The sequence below is a fragment of the Notolepis coatsorum genome (assembly GCF_963971535.1).
Source record: "Notolepis coatsorum genome assembly, chromosome: 2".
NCBI lineage: Eukaryota > Metazoa > Chordata > Actinopteri > Aulopiformes > Paralepididae > Notolepis > Notolepis coatsorum.
This window is the reverse complement of record NC_140166.1, coordinates 138927717-138948623: the sequence shown is the minus strand read 5'-3', so window position 1 is coordinate 138948623 and position 20907 is coordinate 138927717. Positions and strand designations below refer to the sequence as shown.

At 42.7% G+C, this 20907-nt stretch overlaps 1 protein-coding gene across 1 annotated transcript in view; it reads right to left on the bottom strand.

The window, feature by feature from the left end:
* Window positions 1–20907, bottom strand: part of dnah5 (dynein, axonemal, heavy chain 5) — a gene marked incomplete at both ends in the record, with an annotated part of 523851 nt that overhangs the window by 423034 nt on the left and 79910 nt on the right. Inside the window, 5 exon segments of the mRNA XM_084308323.1 lie at window positions 7405–7512; window positions 9706–9732; window positions 11179–11394; window positions 15753–15875; window positions 20139–20246. Coding sequence (XP_084164449.1) covers window positions 7405–7512; window positions 9706–9732; window positions 11179–11394; window positions 15753–15875; window positions 20139–20246 — 582 coding nt within the window.

Sequence of the window (20907 nt, the reverse complement as noted above, 5' to 3'; positions counted from 1 at the left end):
ATCTTTGTGACGTGTCCCGCTGTGATGAGCTTCTCAATCTCAGCGCGGTATACACTCTCTTGGGCGGGGTTCTTGGCTAAGCGCCGCTCCGTGTTCAGCAGGTACCGTTCTGTGGCGTCTGTCTTGGCGTGGAAAGTAGGCATTCCTTCTCGCCGCAGGAGTGGCGTGGCGTATCTCAACACGCCGTTGACCGGGACTCTCTTGGTCCCTGTCTCGAGGAGGTGAATGGCGTAAATGTCATCTTTAGAGCGAATGTCTTTCTTTCCGTTCTTAAAGGGCATTTGTTCCAAGGTCCATAGCCGCTCTACGTGTTGCAGGAGTGCGGTTTCTCCCTCTCTGACTCGGGAGTGGAGACATCTAGTGGCTGTACTTCGGTTGAGAGATTTGGCGAGCGGGCCTTGGAGAGTCCATCCCAAACGGGTCTCGACTGCTGCAGGACAGCCTCGGGGTCCGGTATGAACCCGGTCTATCGGGACAATGAGGTCTGCATGGTCGGAGCCTATCAACAGGGTCGGCATAGCATTGTCTATGAGCGGGATCGGTAACTTGCGCAGATGTGCATATTTCTCCATCAGCTTGGCGACGGGGTATGTGTACCGCGACAGTCCTATTTCTTGGCTGGTGAAAGCGTCTGTAATCTGGTACCGTCGCTCAGGCTGGCCGCTTGCTGCGATAGAGAATGAGACATTCTCGCCCTTTATCGTCTTCAAATCTCGTCTTATTGTCCGAATTGTCATTTGGGTTTCCCTTCCCCGCAGCCCTAGCTGGGCCGCAGCGGAGGCGAGCAGAAGGGTCTTCTCTGACCCGTCATCGAGGACGGCGTAAGTGTCCAGGACTTTATTCTGGTAGCTTAGTGTCACACGCACTACTTTTAGGAGTACTCGGGCTCCACTGCTGCTGGCGGGATCGCTTTGCTGCTGGATGGTGCGGGTGAAGGGCGCCGTCTGTTACTGTCGTGAAGTATGTCCAGGTGGGCTCCATCGCACTTGGTGCACCTTTTCTTTAAGCGGCATTCGGCTGCCATGTGTGAGCGCGCACAGCGAAAACAGCGCTTGTTGGACTTTATCCATTGACTTGCTTCCTCCGCGTTCAGCTTGGGGAAGGAGTCACATTGCGCTAGCCAGTGTTCTTTCTCACAGTAGGGGCACACTATCTTCCACTTCTCCGTTCTGGAGGGGGTACTGTGGCTCCTGCTGCTCGGTACTGACTCCGATTGGTGCATCACAGTCACCGATCTTCTTCCATCATTTAGTCGTCTGGTTCCTTCTCTGGAGCCAGGGGTGCTCCGTCCGAATGTATCTAGCCGTAGGCTGCTGACTTCTCTCGCCAGGAAGTCTGCTAGATCGAGGAGGTTCGGTTCGGGGCCATTCGGGTCTCGGTGGTCCCTCTGTCGCCTAAAACGCTCCTGTCGAGCGGGCGGCAGCTTCTCCAAGATCCTTTCCACATTTGAGTTGGCGTAAAGTTCATGCCTCCCCTTCTCTCTCTGCGCTCCCAACATCCCTACCAGGGACTGCACTCTGATGGACAGGTCGTCCAGTGCTCGATTGTCTATTGCTGGGGGTAAGCGGTCGATGTGTCGGATCTCCTGGATCACGTAATCCCATATGCGCCCATACCTCTGGTCCAATGCTACCAGCGCTGCTATGTATGGGGTGGTGGAAGTCGCGTAGGCGAGCGCTATATTATGTGCGCGGGGCACCTTTAAGTGCTTCAGTAGGATGGCGTATTTATGGCGTTCATCCAATACATCCACCAACATGGTCTCCAGACACATGCGGAGTTCCGTATACTGGGCCCGGTTCTCTTGGGTGAAGTCGGGTACCATAGGCGGGCCAATGTATGACGCTGACTGTGGATACATCGGCGAGCGTTGGGGGAGAGGCCTCCTAGGCGAGTCTCCTCCCGCTCCTTGGTATGGGCTGGTACCGGCAGTGTACCATGGCCCGCTTGTCCAGGTGCTGTTCCTCGGTGCGGGTCGTGCGTCGTGCTCACCCGTGTATAGAGTCGGGGGTCTGTAGCGCAGCTCCGCGGGAGTATAGCCTGGGCTGTACCGGACCTCCTGGTCCGGTAGAGTACTGTGCTGTCGTCGGGCGTGGTTCTCCTCCTCTTCCTCTTCGTCTTCAGTTAGGTCATCCAGTGCTTGTAGTCTCTGGTTTAGCCTCTCCACAGGGTATGCTGCTCCTTCCCGGTTGCTAGGTCTCGCTTGGACCGGTGGGGGGAGGTGGTCTGTGGGGGGTATAGACCTCGTCTGTTGGTCAAGTTCAGGGTTGTTTACTCGGCTAGGGGATGCCGCCCTGGAGGTGTGTCTAGACGAGTTCCTGGAGCCTCTGGCGGAGGGAGAGGGTGTTGTCCGTCTGATCAGCTGTTCTATTAGTTGCGCTTGCTGTCTGTCGCGCTCTGCATCCCGTAGAGCACCAGCAGCTGCTCGCTGGCTGTCTGCTCGGTCTCGGGCCACATTCTCTTCTCTCTGAATGCGTCTTATTTCTAGACGTATATGCTCTTCTTCGCTCCGCTGCTGGATCTGCAGTCGGTCGCGTTCAGCAGCGGCGTTCAGGCTGATGAGGAAGGCCTGCTGTAGGGTCCTCTCTGCCTCGCTGGGAGAAGGCGGTTGTATAGGGGAGCCTTCCCTCGGGGTACTCCTTGCGGAGCCATGGAGCTCTATCTCCACGGTGCTCTCCCCGTCTTCTTCCGTGCCGAGTTCTCTCTCGGTAGCGTTGTATTCCTCCCGGGACTCATCGGGGACTACTTCTTCAGTACTGGCGGGGTGTGAAGTCATGTCTGGTTCCCACTGGTCCCCACCGTGAACTTGGTCAGTTACATTAGAGCCCGTAGGGGCCTCTATGGTCGGGGTAGTCTGGGCGTTGGGGTTAGACATACTTTTACTTTCTAGTTTTACCGCGTTTACTGTTAGTAGAAGACTAGGTTGTTGACTGACAGCGTAGGCCTCTAAGTACTGAGGGAGCCGTCGTTCGCGCTGCGGGCGTTGGTTAGGAGGATCGTTTCGTGGAGTGTTCATCATAGGCCATTTCAATATTAATAACACTATATTAATATTACACTAATTACCCTCCGGCTCGAAGGACCAATTGTAACTGAGGGGTACAATTCCCTGACTGTATTACTAGATATGATACTTACTACCACTACCTTTGTACTTAATATTCGGCCACCCAGTACACGGCATAAATATATTATGATGAACACTGTCACGTAGATGAAACGGATCCAACACAAATGTACGAATTAGAAATAGGTCTTTATTTCTACACAGCGATGGTGTGTAGAGCAAGCACTTAATCAAATCAATCACATTTATGAATGGAAATTAGTATGCACTTTTATGGCAAGAGTATTCGTCGGTATATCAATAGAGAATGTCCAATCTCTGAAGGCGCAGGTGGTACATATACGACCTGGAATAGTTTAAGGAATAACAGCAATGATACTTTAATGATTATATACTGGACACACTAGGGGGGGTTAATCCGGTCGCTTGTAAGCCGACAGGAGTAGGAAGGGGGGGGGGGGGTAGAATCCGGCTGCCTCATCCGGCCAAGGGTATCCCAGGTGAACCCACTGTAGTGCCGTTCAATGCGCCGGCGATCCTTGGACCACAGATGAAAGCAGGTGGACTCTTTGTGGGCCGGCGTTCTCCGGTCCACGGAGGAGAGACGTGAAGCGACCTCGTCTTGCAGAGCGTCTCCTCACCTTGCGTCCTCTCCAGGGGGGGGGGGTTCCAACACACGGCAGTGTCGGGGGTCTTTATCCATGGAATAATCAAAGTATACAAAGCATAATCCGTGCCTGGGAAGGCGGGCTGTCGTCGGTAGAATAATCCGGTATACAGGTCCACTCGCTCGTCGGCTCTGGGGCTCCTCGGGTGCAGCTTCACGTGGGGTCAACCACCCTGGGTAAGCAGCCAGTTCTCTGCCCGAAACGATGGGGTACTGACTACGGTAGTATTCTCACCGCACGAAGCACTATATATTAACAGACTATTATTAGCTTAATAGACTACGTCCAACTCGACGATATAGTGCCAAATATGACTATTCAAATATTAATATACACGATGTCTCAATACCGATGGTAGGCGAACTTGGCCTTACTCCCACACGTGGCGTCGCGGGGAGGCTTTACGTCTGTGACTCTATTGGAGGGTAAGAAACTGGACTGAAAAGAAAGTCCTACTTTAGTAGCGCAGTATATATACGCACTATGAACAAATAGTCCCATTAGTGGTGCGGTAGTCAGATTCCTACGCGGAACTAGGACTTGTTCGTACATGTGGAGCGGTACGTTTGAACTGGGTCTGAGGGGTATGGCAGCCTGGCACCAAGGTCTCGACCAATAGTAGAATGGAGACTATTATGGGATGTTCAGTAGGCTAGAATGGATATTCAATGCATATTGTACAAGGAATATACAAGGGATATCAGGGAATATTAGAGAATATACAAATACAATTAAATATATATATATAAATAAATATATATATTCGGTTTAATCTGGCCCTTCACAACAATCTTCCCTTTATTAATTTGCTTAGATTTTTCAGGTCTGGTCAATTTTAGCTTGGTGTTATTCACAGTAAAAAAATGTATAATAATAAAAATAATTGAATTGATATTCTCATTTGGTTCATTACAATTTACTCAAGCCTAGTAACAGTATTTCTGACACTGGGAATACATTCCCTGAGATCCATAGATGTCCCTAGAATCAGATACCAAGAACATGCAAATGGACCATTTAAAAAAAAAGTTTGTAAATGTTTATTCCATGTTCTTATGGAATTAATGAGATTAAACAAAAATAATAATAATATATATATATTTTTTTTATTAATTTTCAGTAAATTTTCATAACGCGATCATTTGCTGTGTAATTAATTAATCAAATGAAAGCGATAAACTGACAGCCCTAGTTTTTGCAGATAAAAAGGCAGATTTCGTAGTGCTGACCAAGGTGATGGATGCCTCGGGGTCTTGGCCAAGATTGCAGTGACTGCTCTACATGCACCACCGAGGCCATGGATCAGTTCCTTACCGTCTTCTGTCCGTGGTCTGTCAACATGGTTTGTGGTCTGTCAACGTGGTTTCATTGCTGGGTTAAGTACTTCTATTCTATTCACATAATATGCTTACTTCATATATCTATTCTATTCACCTAGGATGGCTTAGAGTAGACGACAGAGTACAGCAACTTGCAATGGGCCTGGTCTACAAGATACACTATACGACCGGGGTGCCCATGTACATGTCAAAATACTTCCCAAAGGTCAGTGAATACCACAACCACTACACCAGAGGAAGCTCAACAAATCATGTTAAACCCAGATTCGGCTCAAACAAGGGACTAAACACGTTTCGCAATTATGCCACAACAATGTGGAACGCCCTACCCAAAGCTGTAAAGGAATGTGAATCCCTGCCCACATTCAAAACCGCCCTTAAAGAGCACCTACGGGAGGCTGCAATTCGAAACTGGCCACCGTAAATGCCCAAAACCCCCACCACCTCCTAATAGACAGTCTCCTCCCCACCGCATGTATATATTCCCTCCCCGCCGTATGTATATTTCCCTCCCACCCACCCACCCCCTCCTAATGTACAGTCCCCTCCCCATCATATGTATATACTCTGTCAGGATCTAGGGGTAACAGTACTGTATATTTGAATACCGCCTATGTCACAAATGTATCAGTACTAAATACCTATATGTCCCTATGCCATAAATGTCATGTATGTTGTGTATGTCCTAAATGTCTATATGAATTGAAAATGGGGGACCCTGATGGAAACAAGACAAACGTCTTTCTCAGGTCTGCATCCCCTTAACAATTGTATGTATTGAGCCGTACTTTATTGTACCCATTCTGCAATCTGTTAAATAAAGTTTTCATTCATTCATTCATTCACATATATGCTTACCACTTGTATCTATTGCTATGTCCGCCCACTACAATCACGCGAGCTGTCTAGCTCTATCTTTAATCTTTCAAAATGTTCAGTTGCTATCGCTATCAGCTCTATCTTTAATCTTTCAAAATGTTCAGTTGCTATCGCTATCAGCTCTATCTTTAATCTTTCAAAATGTTCAGTTGCTATCGCTATCAGCTCTATCTTACATTTTTCAAAATGTTCAGTTGCTATTGCATGCACTCATCTGTGTTTCACTACACACATGAGTGCATGCTTACCAACTGTCAGTCTGCAACACTACTATCACCGACATCTAAGAAGGGAGATCCCCCCTTGAATGGCCCTTCTAAGGTTTCTCTCCTCCACACTGCCTGTGGTGCATTTTTCCCTATTGTTAGGTTTTAGTGAGTTTTTCCTTAATGGGCGTGGGGTATGTCTGGGAGTGTTTGCATTCATTCATTTATTTGCATTTATTTAAAATTTGTTGGACCTTATGGTGTTCTTGTTTTGTTCTTGACTTATTGTTATGTTACTTCTTGACTTGTTTAAAGAAGACGTGTCCGGCGCATTGGGACATTAACGTGTGTTGTCGGGCCTTACAAATAAATTTGATTTGATTTGATTTGATTTGATTTATCTGGCAGATGTTTCGCTCTCAGGAGCTTCATCAATGTCAATAAAAAAAAACAGGAAGTAAAAACCCTGTCTTCACTGATTGGCTGGACTGTGATTGGTTAGTTACAAAATAAGTAGGAATACACCTAGGATACTGATACCGATCCATTACTTTTAATGAACAGTATAGACTTAGACCATCATTTCAGGGTCATTAGAAGAAAAATATTAGAGATATAATAAATCTTTCTCCCCTAGAGAGAGTTAAAGGTGCTATAACATTCAGCCACTAGATGTCGCACTAGAGCACCAGCATGTCATTTATCCAATCAGGTGCAGTCCACGTGGGGGAAATGGGAAGTAGGGAGGAGATTCATGCACGCAACATGTAACAACATTCTATTTGGACCTGCAACATACATTTTTTATGATAAATTCATTAATCCATATTTTGGGGGGGGGGGGGGGGGGGAAGCAATACTGTTATTCCCACCTTTCTAAAAGCTCTGTGGATGTATTCTTAAAAAATAAATAAAATAATAAATATATATATATATTACTCTACATAAAAACATTATCTATAGCCCCTTTTAACATGTAAAAAAATGCTGTAAATCAAGTCACTTTGTATTGATTTCTGGCACGTTAGACATGTTTCTTGGTTCTTCTATTTCAGCCTAGTATCAGACCCTATACTTACATGTAACGTGTCGGAACGTGTGGTGAATCACTTTAGTTACTTTGTGTTTCTGGTATCTTGGTATTTCAGTATCAGGAAATTCTCCGATACTGATATATTCTATTTTAACCCAGTAGCGGAACGATACCGGTATATCGGTACGTCCCTAAGGAGAAGCACACTTACATGAAGCTCAGCCGTGTTCTTACAGAACTCTTCATAGTCCACGTCGAAGTCCGTTCTCCTCTGGTCCAGGAAGCTGTAGTGTTTCGTCTTCATGGTCAGCACGATAGCCTGCCACGCACACACACACACAGTCACACACAGACACACACACACACCCATCCAAACACATCCACGCATGCACACCCTCATTATAACTCCAACTCTATTATTCAATATGACTCTATTAGGCATCATGTCAATTGTCCGTCCCAGCTCGCAGCTCGGCACGCACCTGCTCCCCGCTCACCCCCCCCCCCCCCTGCGCTCCCCCCCCCCCCCCCCCCCCCCCGCCCCTGCGCTCAACCCCCCGCTCACCCCCCACTCAACCCCAAGTCCTTTTGGTGTTAGCCAGATATTGTTAATAATTGCCTCTTTTATTTCCCGTTTAATGAATTTTAAATGAGCCTGCGGGATGCGATGACACGCTGATCTCTGCAAGACATCCTCCTCGGTCAGGGAGGCGTGATGGAGGCAGGGGGGGGGGGGGGGGGGGGCGTGTAATAGCGGTAATTTTACGCCACATGGCAGCTCTCACCATAAAATATGTATAGGCTGGCTGGCGGGCGGGCAAACCGTCAACTCTCACAAAAGGACTTACTAATGTAATGGATCTTAATCAACTCTCGCCGTTTGATACTGGACACGTGAGACGCGTCTGTGATGGAGCTAGATGAGTCGGAGTGAAAGACGCATCCGCGATGGAACTAGATCAGCGGTTCTCAAACTACCGGTCGCAATCCAAAGTGGGGTCGCGGGTAGGTGACACACCACTTTGGCATTGGTAAGTAAAAATGTTTTTTTTAATAAAAATAAAATTATAATTGTTTTGTCTGTGATGAAGCTAGATGAGTCGGAGTGAAAGACGCGTCTGTGATGGAACTAGGACATTGGTGAGTAGATCCTGTCACAGGTGCAGGGCATTATATATATATCCATATCTGTCTGAAATATACCTGCATATAATCTTTCTGTATACCTACTTACCGTAATTCCTATAATAGTAACCGGGTCTCAAATACAAGCCGGGTCTCTATTAATGGCCGGGTGCGCTCTTGAGCTAAGCAATTATAAGCCGGCCTCCTAATACAAGCCGGGTTACTAATATACTGAGCTGCACACTGAGCTAGTTACTTGATTTCACTTTGAAAACGTTGAAATGACCAGTGACCACCTGTAATTGCACTGTTTACTATTTCATACAGTACTTGGTTTCAATAAATGAACCCAGTACATTTTACTGGGTTCAAACTGACACAAAATGTTGATTTATTCATTATGATCCGTTTGAAAATTTGAAATATAGGCCTCCCTCTTATACAGGCCTCATCCTAATACAAGCCTGGTACCCGCTACAGTTGAAACAAATACAAGCCGGGGTTACTATTAGAGGAATTACGGTATACACCTGCATATAGCCCATAAAACTCTGTATGATAGCATGGACAATAATGCTAGCACGGTATAATGTATATACCGTATATATTTATTCTTACCATATATAATATCTATCCACATCTGTCTGTACATACCTGCATATAATAATTTTTACCTATCTGTAGATTCTATATCAGTACCTTACCTACTCTTACTAGTTACGCTGCTGACCAGTATGACCAGTATGACTTACTACCATAGTGTCTTTATACCTGCATCACTGTACATATTAATACTACAACTCTGTACATACATCTGATTAGCACTATTACTCAGTAGTACTAATTTATATATTTTATACTCAGTTTAATCACCTGTACATTGTATATTACTGTTGCACTTTACTGTTACATTTGCACTCTGGTTGGATGCCAAACCTCTTTTCGTTGTACTGTACTTGTGCTGCATGATGACAATACATCTTATTCTAATCTAATCTAATCAAATTATAAATGACATTAGGTTCTGTAGTCCTGCATTGTTAAAGCGTATGGATGTGTTATGGACGTGTCTCAGGTCCATAGGAAAATTAGAAGTTATATGATACATGCTGATGGCTACGGCTGTGATGAGGTCATGCATTATTAATAGGGATGTTTGATATTGGCTTTTTTACCGATACCGATATACCGATATTGTCCAACTCTTAATTTCCGATACCGATATCAACCGATACCGATATATGTGGGGTTCCCCCCCCCCCGAAAAACGATACAGATAATTTCCGATATTATATTTGAATGCCAATATCGGCCGATAATATCGGTAGGCCAATAATATCGGACATCCCTAATTATTAATGATTAAAAACCACTGGTAGAAAGTTACCTCCCATTTCGCCTGCATTTCTGCAGTCTGTCCGTCGAAGGCAGCAGGGGAAACAGACTAATATTACTTCACATACACCAGGCTTATCCACCTTCCAGAATACCACAATGCCAAAATCAGAAGAAAGCCTCTAATCTCCAAAGGAATTAAAAGATAATTCCAATTTTCCAACTGTAATGTCAGTGCATCTGTTTATAGACATTTACATTTTTAGTCATTTAGCTGACTCATTTATCCAAAGCGACTTACAAGACTGTACAACAAGTCAGCAGGAAGGGTACAATGCTGGCAGCTAAAGGGTCAGTAAGATTGTTCGTCAAACAGTGTTGAACTTGAGAACTTGAGTTATCTTCATTGGGGAAAGTCTGGGAGTGTCGCATATTTGGATTATGGTGGTTTTTGTTCTTGATCTATAGTGATGTTTTCTTCTTGACTTGTACAAGAAGACTTGTACAGCCCACAGGGGAAATCCCATGTGATCTCGGGCTATACAAATAAATTGTATTTGATTTGATTTAACAACAAATCACAAGGAATCTGATTCTGATTCTGAATTCTGATTTGGGCCAAGTCAGATTATTTTGCAATGCCACCTCAGTCAGAACAGTCGTGCAACTTGTTTCCACCTTCGTATGCAGGTCACTTCAGGAGAGGCGCCGGTTCACACTGGCATCTGATATTGGGCCACATTTAAAAAATGAGCCAAACAAAACTAACAAATGTATCAGATCGAAGCTATGAATCAGGATTCAGCACTAAGGCTCACAGTGTGAACGTAGCATCTCTAGCTCAGTCGTGGAACCTCTCGTCAATGGAATAAAACTAGGGATTTCAGTTTATCGCGTTAATTAGATTAATTAATTACACAGCAAATTATCGCGTTATAAAAATTTACTAAAAATAAATATATAATAATAATTTAATAATAATTTCTCTTTTCTTTTTTTGTATCTCATTCATTCCATAAGAACGTAGAATAAACATTTACAAACTTTTTTTTAAATGGTCCATTTGCATGTTCTTGGTATCTGATTCTAGGGACATCTATGGATCTCAGGGAATGTATTCCCAGTGTCAGAAATACTGTGTCTGTTACTAGGCTTGAGTAAATTGTAATGAACCAAATGAGAATATCAATTAAATATTTATTTTAATTTTCTTTACTGTGAATAACACCATGCTAAAATTGACCAGACCTGAAAAATCTAAGCAAATTAATAAATGGAAGATGATTAAACAGAAGGTTTTGTAGATACAGTACTGAATTCTGCCATCCGGACACATGCCATTTGAAATATGATTACAGAATATAAAATATCAGGCCTAAAATGGTTATGCGATTAAAATGTGATTAATTAGATTAATTAATTACAAATCCTGTAATTAATTAGATAAAAAAATGTATCGCCTGACAGCACTAAATAAAACAAATGAAAAGAGCAGAAGAGAAAGGCCCCTGGAGGAACACCTCACCTGGAACGTGGTGGCCCTGGTCTCCAGCCCCTCGATCTTGGAGTCCTGCAGGGCGGAGTAGGTGCAGATGGTGCTCAGCATCTCCAGGATCTTGTCGAGGCGGCGCTGGAAGGTGTCGAACTTCCCGAAGATGTACATCTCGCTGAAGTCAAACTGTCTCTCCGAGGGCGTCTGCTCCAGCTTCTCCTTGGTCTTGTGGAAAGAGCGCTGGTATTCCTGGAGGACACGGGTCAGAGACCGGATTACCCGACGGAGGGACTGACGTTCCCAAGTTTGTGTTACATCGTTCACTATTTGGAGCGCACACAATAGATTGCTCAACGGCAGATTGCAACACAAAGGAGCCTTCTGTAGTGTGGTAGTGGAAGGGTTAACCTTCTGTAGTGTGGTAGTGACAGGGTTAACCCTCTGTGGTACTGAAGGGTTAACCTTCTGTTGTGCGGCAGTGAAAGGGTTAACCTTCTGTAGTGTGGTAGTGAAAGGGTTAACCTTCTGTAGTGTGGTAGTGGAAAGGTTAACCGTCTGTAGTGTGGTAGTGAAAAGGTACATCTTCTGTAGTGCGGTAGTGAAAGGGTTAACCTTCTGTAGTGTGGTAGTGGAAAGGTTAACCGTCTGTAGTGTGGTAGTGAAAAGGTGCATCTTCTGTAGTGCGGTAGTGAAAGGATTAAATTAAATTGCATGCTAGGCATTTAACAGATGCTTTGACCCAGGGGCTCCTAGCAATAAGTGCAACAGTGGAATGTTCCTTTATCACCCAATTAACAAGTAGCTAAACGTACCATACAGTAAGTGTCCTAATGAGTAGCCTGAGAATAAGTAGTGAAGAATAAATTGCCTGCAAATTAAAAAGGAGAATCAGGGACAGATTTAGTTCTACGACCAGATGAAGAGGTGGGGAAGAGACAGCAGCTGTTCACGTGTTGAACGCTTTAACAGGCGTAGTCCTCAATAAGCAAGGCACTAACAGTGCCGGGGTTGGGGGTTTGGTTAAATGGTAAATGGCTGCATTTATATAGCAGCTTTTATCCAAAGCGCTTTACAATTTGTTCCTCACATTCACCCATTCACTCACACATTCACACAGACGGCGGAGGCGACCATGCAAGGTGCCAACCTGCTCATCGGGAGTGGTTAGGGGGTTAAGTGTCTTGCTCAAGGACACACTCGACACGCTGCTCAGGAGGAGCGGGAATTGAACAGGGAACCTTACGATTACCAGACGACTGCTCTACCTCCTGTCGCCCCACTGATAACAGCCAAATGGCATGTTAGACTACACTGTATGTTAAAACCAGTAGACGGTTGAGGTGGATCTCAGAGACTGACGGGTACACTGTTGGCGCGCTGTATAGAATGCTGACCAACAGTTTACAACAAGATCTATCTATAATCTATAATCCAAGATCTATAATCTTATATTTCACTAATAACAGTTAAGATCGTTGGTAAACAAACGTAATGCTGAAAATATACACTTTGACTTTTGACTTTAAAAACACAACATTAACATTAATCTCGTTGTTGGCCGTCATGCGTTGGTTGCCAATAATGAGATTTCTCGTTATCTAATCGTTATTTATTTTATTAGCGATATCCATTAATTTTTCATCCGTCCAGCCTGACATTATCATTGGGAATGGCTCTGAGCTCGAAAAGGGCAAACACCGCCCCCTATCGTCTCCCGGATGGTAATGCACATCATTGGATTGGATTGAGTGAAAAAGTGCATCAGAGAAAAACTCCGCCCCAGGGTTTCCCCACCTCTGGCAAGCAGTGGCGTGTTACCAGAGTCACTGGTGAGGCTGGAAGCAGCTTGGATCATGCGTTTCGGACTATAACGTTGGATCAATAAACACGATCAATATTTGGAATGGCGATCAGGAATTGGATTCATCTTTTTGCAGAACATCTGATCTGAGGTAAGGAATCTATGTTACCAGTTTTGGGTTAATCAGAGTTGTTTTTCACAGATTTCACAACGTGTGTGTGTGTGTGTGTGTGTGTGTGTGTGTGTGTGGCGTTAGGCGCTGAGCGCGGCACGAATAAATGATTTTTCAGCCCGCTTTTGTATCGTGCATAAGAACACAAATACTCTCGATAATCTAGCGTTTATTTAAAAATTATTCATAAATCAGCCGGAAAATGACAACGTGTTTTGTGTATTCCAGTAAATGGCTATTTTCACGGAATTTCTCTGAAATTACTAGAACTCTCCGAAACTATACTCGTATTCAAAACGGTATAAAACGGAAATGTACAGATGAAAAAACAATCCGTTTCATACATGTTGACTGCAAGCAAGTCATTGATAAGCGACGGGTGTATTAGACACATAGCCATAATTTAAGATATAGTTTAAGCGTTCGCAAATGTGCTCGTCCTCCCATTGATTAACGTGGTGGCATACAAGCGATAAATCGCCATATCCGGCTGGCAACCAATGTGTTAATTCATACAGTCTGTAGACATGGTGACAGGGCGTGATGTCATTTGCGGTCCACAAACATAATCAAATCAGCTTTATATGCTTGGCCTGGAAAGTGCTTTAGTTATAAATTAAGGTTCTTAATGACGGCCTGTCATTCGACATTAGCGCTATAGTGATGCGCCTCCTGATGAATGAATTCAATGAAGTCAACAGACACCCGCCCCGTTGGGCCGTTGTTGAGATATAACAGAACAGCAACCTGGTTTCCTAATTAATTCCCATAACCTGCTGACACCGTGTGATCACTGCGGCAAAATGGTAACAAGCACTAATGGCTGCATCTGTACAAGATACAAGTTACCTTTATAGGGAGGTGTAGTCTGACGTCACTTTGGACCGCCCGCGAGGTCCACCCGTATAGGGATTTATCATTGGTAAAATGGATTATCGGCCATTGTAACAATTCTGCCTCATGAACATTGGAAAGCTTTCCATTTTTGCACAAAATGACTATCACTAACATTATTGTTTAAGCATTTTTGGTTGAAATAAAATTCGGCGATTCTTTTTTTTTTACAATTAATTGCGAATATTTTCATGTTGAGCTATAGATTGTGGATGAATATGCACAGAAAGGTACACCATGCAAATGTTCATGCTTTATTTGTTTTAAACGAGACGATTTAGAAATGGGCAATGGGGAAATACATTGCTATTTTGCGAGGTGGACCGGCCGGAAACAGCAATGACGTAATCACTACACCTCCCTGGGAGGTGGAAAGCTATTCCAAAAATGGAAAGCTTTCCAATGTATCTTGTCAGACTACACCTCCCTATAGGCCTCAGAGGGTGAGAGATCCACACACACCGCCACCGATACCTTTATTGCCACACAACCAGGTTGGTGATATGTGTGTTCGGTTAACCTTCTGTAGTGTGGTAGTGGAAAGGGTTAACCTTCTGTAGTGTGGTAGCGAAAGGTTAACCTTCTGTAGTGTGGTAGTGGAAAGGGTTAACCTTCTGTAGTGTGGTAGTGGAAAGGGTTAACCTTCTGTTTGTTTGTTTGTTTGTTTGTTTATTTACACATATAAAAACAGTTACATATATAATACAATATAGTCCACAAGGGATGTGTAGGAGAATTGCCTAAAAACCCTCAAGGGGCTTGCATGTGGCATTCACCAGGAAGCAAAACTACATTATATCAAGATAAATATAAAATATAAAATAAAATCCCCCCCCCCCCCCCCCCCCCTGAACAAACAAACACACACAAGCAGGCCTACATAGACACCGAAGTAGGCACCCCATGCCATACGATTTCTGGTATAGAGAAAACAATCAATGACAGTAAGAATATATAATAAAACGAAAATACAATAACAAAATACATCAAGCCATCAGACTACAGTTTGTAAAGGAAGTCCATATGGGAAATATTGGTGATCTAGGAGATGAGATTTCAGTGCTCTTTTGAATTTCAGAAAAGAAAATTCCAAAATATGTGGAGGCAAAGAGTTCCACAACTTTGACCCTCGGTAGAGCAAACAAAACTGAGATTGGGAAGTGCGGGAAAAGGGTGGTCTAAGCAAACAGGAACTAGTTAACAGTTAACCTTCTGTAGGGTGGTAGTGGAAAGGGTTAACCTTCTGTAGTGTGGTAGTGGAAAGGGTTAACCTTCTGTAGTGTGGTAGTGAAATGGTTAACCTTCTGTAGTGTGGTAGTGAAAGGTTAACCTTCTGTAGTGTGGTAGTGGAAAGGGTTAACCTTCTGTAGTGTGGTAGTGGAAAGGGTTAACCTTCTGTAGTGTGGTAGTGGAAAGGGTTAACCTTCTGTAGTGTGGTAGTGGAAAGGGTTAACCTTCTGTAGTGTGGTAGTGGAAAGGGTTAACCTTCTGTAGTGTGGTAGTGGAAATGGTTAACCTTCTGTAGTGTTTGAAGCTCTGGATATACATAAAACATACATTTACTCCCCTTTCCAGCAATAAATACATAAATATAGCACAACACGACACAAAACAACATAACACACGGAAGAGACCAGTCCATCTAGTCAGGAGCTTGGTTAGTGTAAGAGGGGGGGGGGGGGGGGGGGGGGGGCCAAGGGAGTTCCAAGGGGTCTGAATGGTCGTTGGAACCAACGGTACCTGGTTGAGGTGAATGGCAGCTCTGAGCTTGTCGGCCACCTGGTCCTGCGGCTGGTCCCATATGGTGACGGAGCCGTGGTCGGTGACGTAGGCCTTGCAAGCGGTGATCATCTGGTTGGTCACCTGCCGGCCACGGAGCACACAGAGAGACGGATATGGACGTTAGTTAGCGGAGCAAATCCATATATGTATATATTTATTTATATTAGAATGTACATATATACTCCAGAAACCAGCCTCCCATCAACACCCACTCACAAAAGGCACGTTAATAAACATTTATTCTCATCTCTTTCCTTTGACTAGAATAAAGATGATAACAAAGAAAACAGAAACACCCTCAAACCTAACTGGGTGAAGAATTCAAGCTATCACCCCCCTATGATCAGGGGTGTAAAGTACTTGAGTAATTGTATTTCGTTACAATATTTGTGTGTGTGCCGCTCCCATTGCACGTCCCAGTTCGTTGCATGCCGAATAAAGACCTCTAAAGAGGTCCTGCATTATTATATTTAAGTACCGTGTTGGGGGATTTGTACTTTACTCAATTATTATTATGTTTGTGTACTTGTACTTTTACTCAATTACATTTCAGAGAAAAAATACATACTTTTTACTCCTTACATTTAAAATGCAGACCTACAAAGTACAAAGTACAAATCTTGCAGGTCCAACCATTTGAATAGTATATTTGTTTCTCTGGCCGAACTAACGTTAACGTTATTAATCCTGTGGCCACACTTTATTTAAAAACAGCCAATGAAATCCCCATCAATGGAAAATTAACCCGGGCCATACCCATGCTGATTGGTCCTTGTGCAAGACTAGAAAGCGGGGATATTTGATTAAACACCTGCTCAGGGACGTGCACAGGACTTTAGAGGTGAGCAGGTGCTCAAAGGCTGAAAAGGGCACTATACCTGTGTGTCTTTTAACCGAGCGTGCGTAGCGCGCAAACCCGATTTTTAAGGGCCCTTTTCGGGCGGGGGGGGAGCCCCTTTTTATGCTTTTTGGGGGGTTTTGATGATCAAATATTGAATATTGAACTATAATAATCAGTGCAGGAGCTCACTTATCCTTGAAAGACACTTTTATCACTGACTTAAAAGGCCCATACATCTCCATAAATGTTCAGGGGGGAGGGAATAAGTGCTTACCCTACAGACCCCAAGAAGTGCTGTATATTCTGTATTGTTTAATATAAATGCCTTTTTTATTCCAATCCCGATTTGTATTTAAGATTCCCAAATCCCATCGGACTTGACTTCTTCGTGTCCCTCAATGAGTGTAATACCAGCATTCAACTGTATGCTCCACAACGGTTTCTATCATCATCATCATCATCATCACCACCCACGCTATGCATAAAATATATAGGTCCGTGGAGAATATGGGGCATCTCTCTCTCTTTACCTAATATTTTGATTCTATCCTGAAATTTTTCAGTTGGAAGGGCAGTCTATATGCGTAACGGTAAAAAAATAATTTAAACAAATATTATTTCTATTTTTTTTCCAAAATTTCACTTTTTTTATGAGGCTCAAAAAGGCAGGTGCTCAAGCATCCCTTGGGCTCTATGTGTGCACGTGCCTGCACCTGCTATCAGAAGAATAGACAGTCAGAGTGACAAGCTACAGAAGATGGTCACAAATGATAGTACGAGTGACGGAACATTTCATTGCCCCGGAATAAAAAAAAGTTTTTACTTTTACTTTTCAGTACATTTAAAAGTAGAAACTTTTTTACTTCTACTCAAGTGTGTTTTTAGCCAGATACTCTTGATTTTTACTTGAGTACGATTTTGTGACGGTACCCATACTTTCACTTAAGTATGCATACGATTCATCATCTAGGCTCTTATCGTCATCACACAGACTCTCGTGCCCTCCCCATGAGCCCACTTAATGTATGACCTCCTCAGCCTACTCGGCCACTGAGATCCAGCTTTTTCGCAAGTATGTCCTGACTACCGACTCCCATTCATGCACTGTGCATGTATCAGAGCCATCTCCTCTAAATCACACTGGCTCCCTAATCTCAGACTTCACCACCGTGTTTACAAGAGGAGGGACCGTCCCACTTGAGTCCAATGTACTCGCTGCAACATTGTACCCCATCCCACTGCTCCCCTTTGACTCTAGGCATGCAGCAATACTCTCCCCTATGGAGATTCCAATCTGCTTCGCTATGCCTGCTACCATCTCCACTGAAGGATCCCCAATATTTGTGTGAGGTACTTCTGATTTAACTGCACTCAATTGTGGCGGAACAGAGTAACTGTCATTGGCGTCTGATAACCTTTCAAGATCAGGCATAGGTGTAGATGTGAGAGGTGAAATCTGGTGCTACCCCTCCCAGCTGATGGTATCGGAGTGTACATCAATGCACCCCTCCCACCTCCAGAATATTCACCACCCTCCATCATGCAAAGGTATCCAGTGTAAAACTGTATACCATATATATATATATATATATATATATATATATATATATATATATAAATAAAATAAAGATTGTAATAATAAATAGTCAACCTATCTTGAAAGACACCATACCATCAATGAAAGAAAAGAAAATCAGCAAGTTGAAAATCAGCAAATTAAAAGAAAACACAGAATGTTATGTAAAAATCACCATTACCTCAAGTGACTTTACTTTGCAGTAACATTGAATTTGTCAACATGCTTCTCACCACTGATAATGCCGGGCTTTGGACTGAAGACTTCATTATGTCAATGTTTAATTTTCTTTCATTTAGGACACCTCATACATTTACTGATGTAACTCCCTGACCATGCATGCATATATATTTACACATGTGGTGTTGCTGGATTCAGCTCAACCACACATTTCCGAAAAAGTCCTCATCTGTGTTTCTATGACAATCCATGGCAGAGCTACTACAAAGTAAAGAAGAACATTCTGCATAGATATTAATTTGTTACATTTCCGCTTATTTTAAGTATGTGTACATAGGTATATATTTCCTACATGCATAAAGATATTCACATCCAGGTTTTTCTATTAGGTTAAGCAACTGTCTGACTGCTAGCATGTCAATTTTGAAAGCTCTTGGGGCTTGTATTATTAATCTACATGAGTTTATATGTCTCAACTCCCATACAGCCAGGCTATATTTTGGTTCTTTTTTCCTTTGGGGGTGTATAACAATATCTATCAATTTAGCCATTTTTGCAGTAAAATATTTTTATACAAGAATCCATTTCATATATGGGAGACCTTAGAGATGAGGAAAAACATTCTTGTGTTTTGTCAAAGCCCTTTTTGACAGTTTGTCACAGCACTAATACATTACATAGGAAATGTGAATCCCGGACGGTATTTTATTTTATTTTATTATTATTATTTTATTCTTAGGCTTATTTTATTCTTTATTCTTAGGCAAATCTTTTTAATCTTATTCGTGATTTGTTTTGTCTACCTAAATGTTTACTGTGAGCGATTAGTAGTGCCAAATCTCCCTCGGGATGATTAAAGTATTTCTATTCTATTCTATTCTAGTAACAAAGACGTGAGTTGTCCTCCTTAGAGACTCAAGGAGATTGGGACACGGTATACCCCCCCTGCCTAAGAGCATGTCTTTAAGATGCGTTATGGATGTGTTATGGCACGGTTATTCAACAAGCATAACACATTCGTAGATGAGTAAAAGTATCCACTAAACTGTAATGGATTTTTTGGAGTGACTCAGTTAATGGTAAATGGTGCATTTATATGGCAGCTTGTATCCAAAGTGTTGTAGAGAAAGGTTGTTATAAGATGTTCTCAGTAGTATGAAGATACAGACTTTCAATTCAAGGAAAGAAAACAGACAACGGCCACATTGTTCCAAGAATATAGCCTGTATAGCCTATTATACGTGTGTGTGTGTGTGTGTGTGTGTGTGTGTGTGTGTGTGTGTGTGTGTGTGTGTGTGTGTGTGTGTGTGTGTGTGTGTGTGTGTGTGTGTGTGTGTGTGTGTGTATACTCTACTCATATACCTCATATACCTCATCTGCACCTTTGTTTACACAGTTTATTTGACTGAAATCTTTATATTAAGATCTAAATTGACTGCCTATATTTATGTCTTTCTTCTATTACCCATACCTTTCATCTATTAAATGGTAAATGGTCGCATTTACATAGTGCTTTTATGCAAAGTGCTTTACAATTTTGTAAAGCACTCACATTCACCCGCTCACTCACACATTCACTCACCTGCGGCGGAGGCGACCATGCAAGGTGCCCACCTGCTCATCGGGGAGCAATTAGGGGTTAAGTGTCTCGCTCAAGGACTTCAACACGCTGCCTGGGAATCAAACCGGAAACCTTCCGATTACCAGGCGACTGCTCTACCTCCTGAGCCACCCTCACACTGCCTACCTTGACAAAGAGGGATGTGATCTTCTCTGATGTGTTGTAGTAGCGGGAAATGTTGTGAATCATCCTGATGGCGTTGATCAGACCAGGGATGGCGTCCACCATCGAGACCTAGGGACCCAACAGGAATACAAAGTATATTAGAAACAGGAATACAAAGTATATTAGAAACAGGAATACAAAGTATATTAGAAACAGGAATACAAAGTATATTAGAAACATGAATACAAACAATATTAGAAACATGAATACAAAGTATATTAGAAACATGAATACAAACAATATTAGAAACATGAATACAAAGTATATTAGAAACATGAATACAAACAATATTAGAAACATGAATACAAACAATATTAGAAACAGGAATACAAACAATATTAGAAACATGAATACAAACTCTATTAATAACATGAATACAAACTATATTAGAAACAGGAATACAAACAACATTAGAAACATGAATACAAAGTATATTAGAAACATGAATACAAACAATATTAGAAACAGGAATACAAACAATATTAGAAACATGAATACAAAGTATATTAGAAACATGAATACAAACAATATTAGAAACATGAATACAAAGTATAAACATGAATACAAACTATATTATAAATATGAATACAAACTATATTATAAACATGAATACAATTATTAGAAACATGAATGCAAACAATATTAGAAACATGAATACAAACTATATTAGAAACATGAATTAGAAACATGAATACAAACTCTATTAATAACATGAATACAAACTATATTA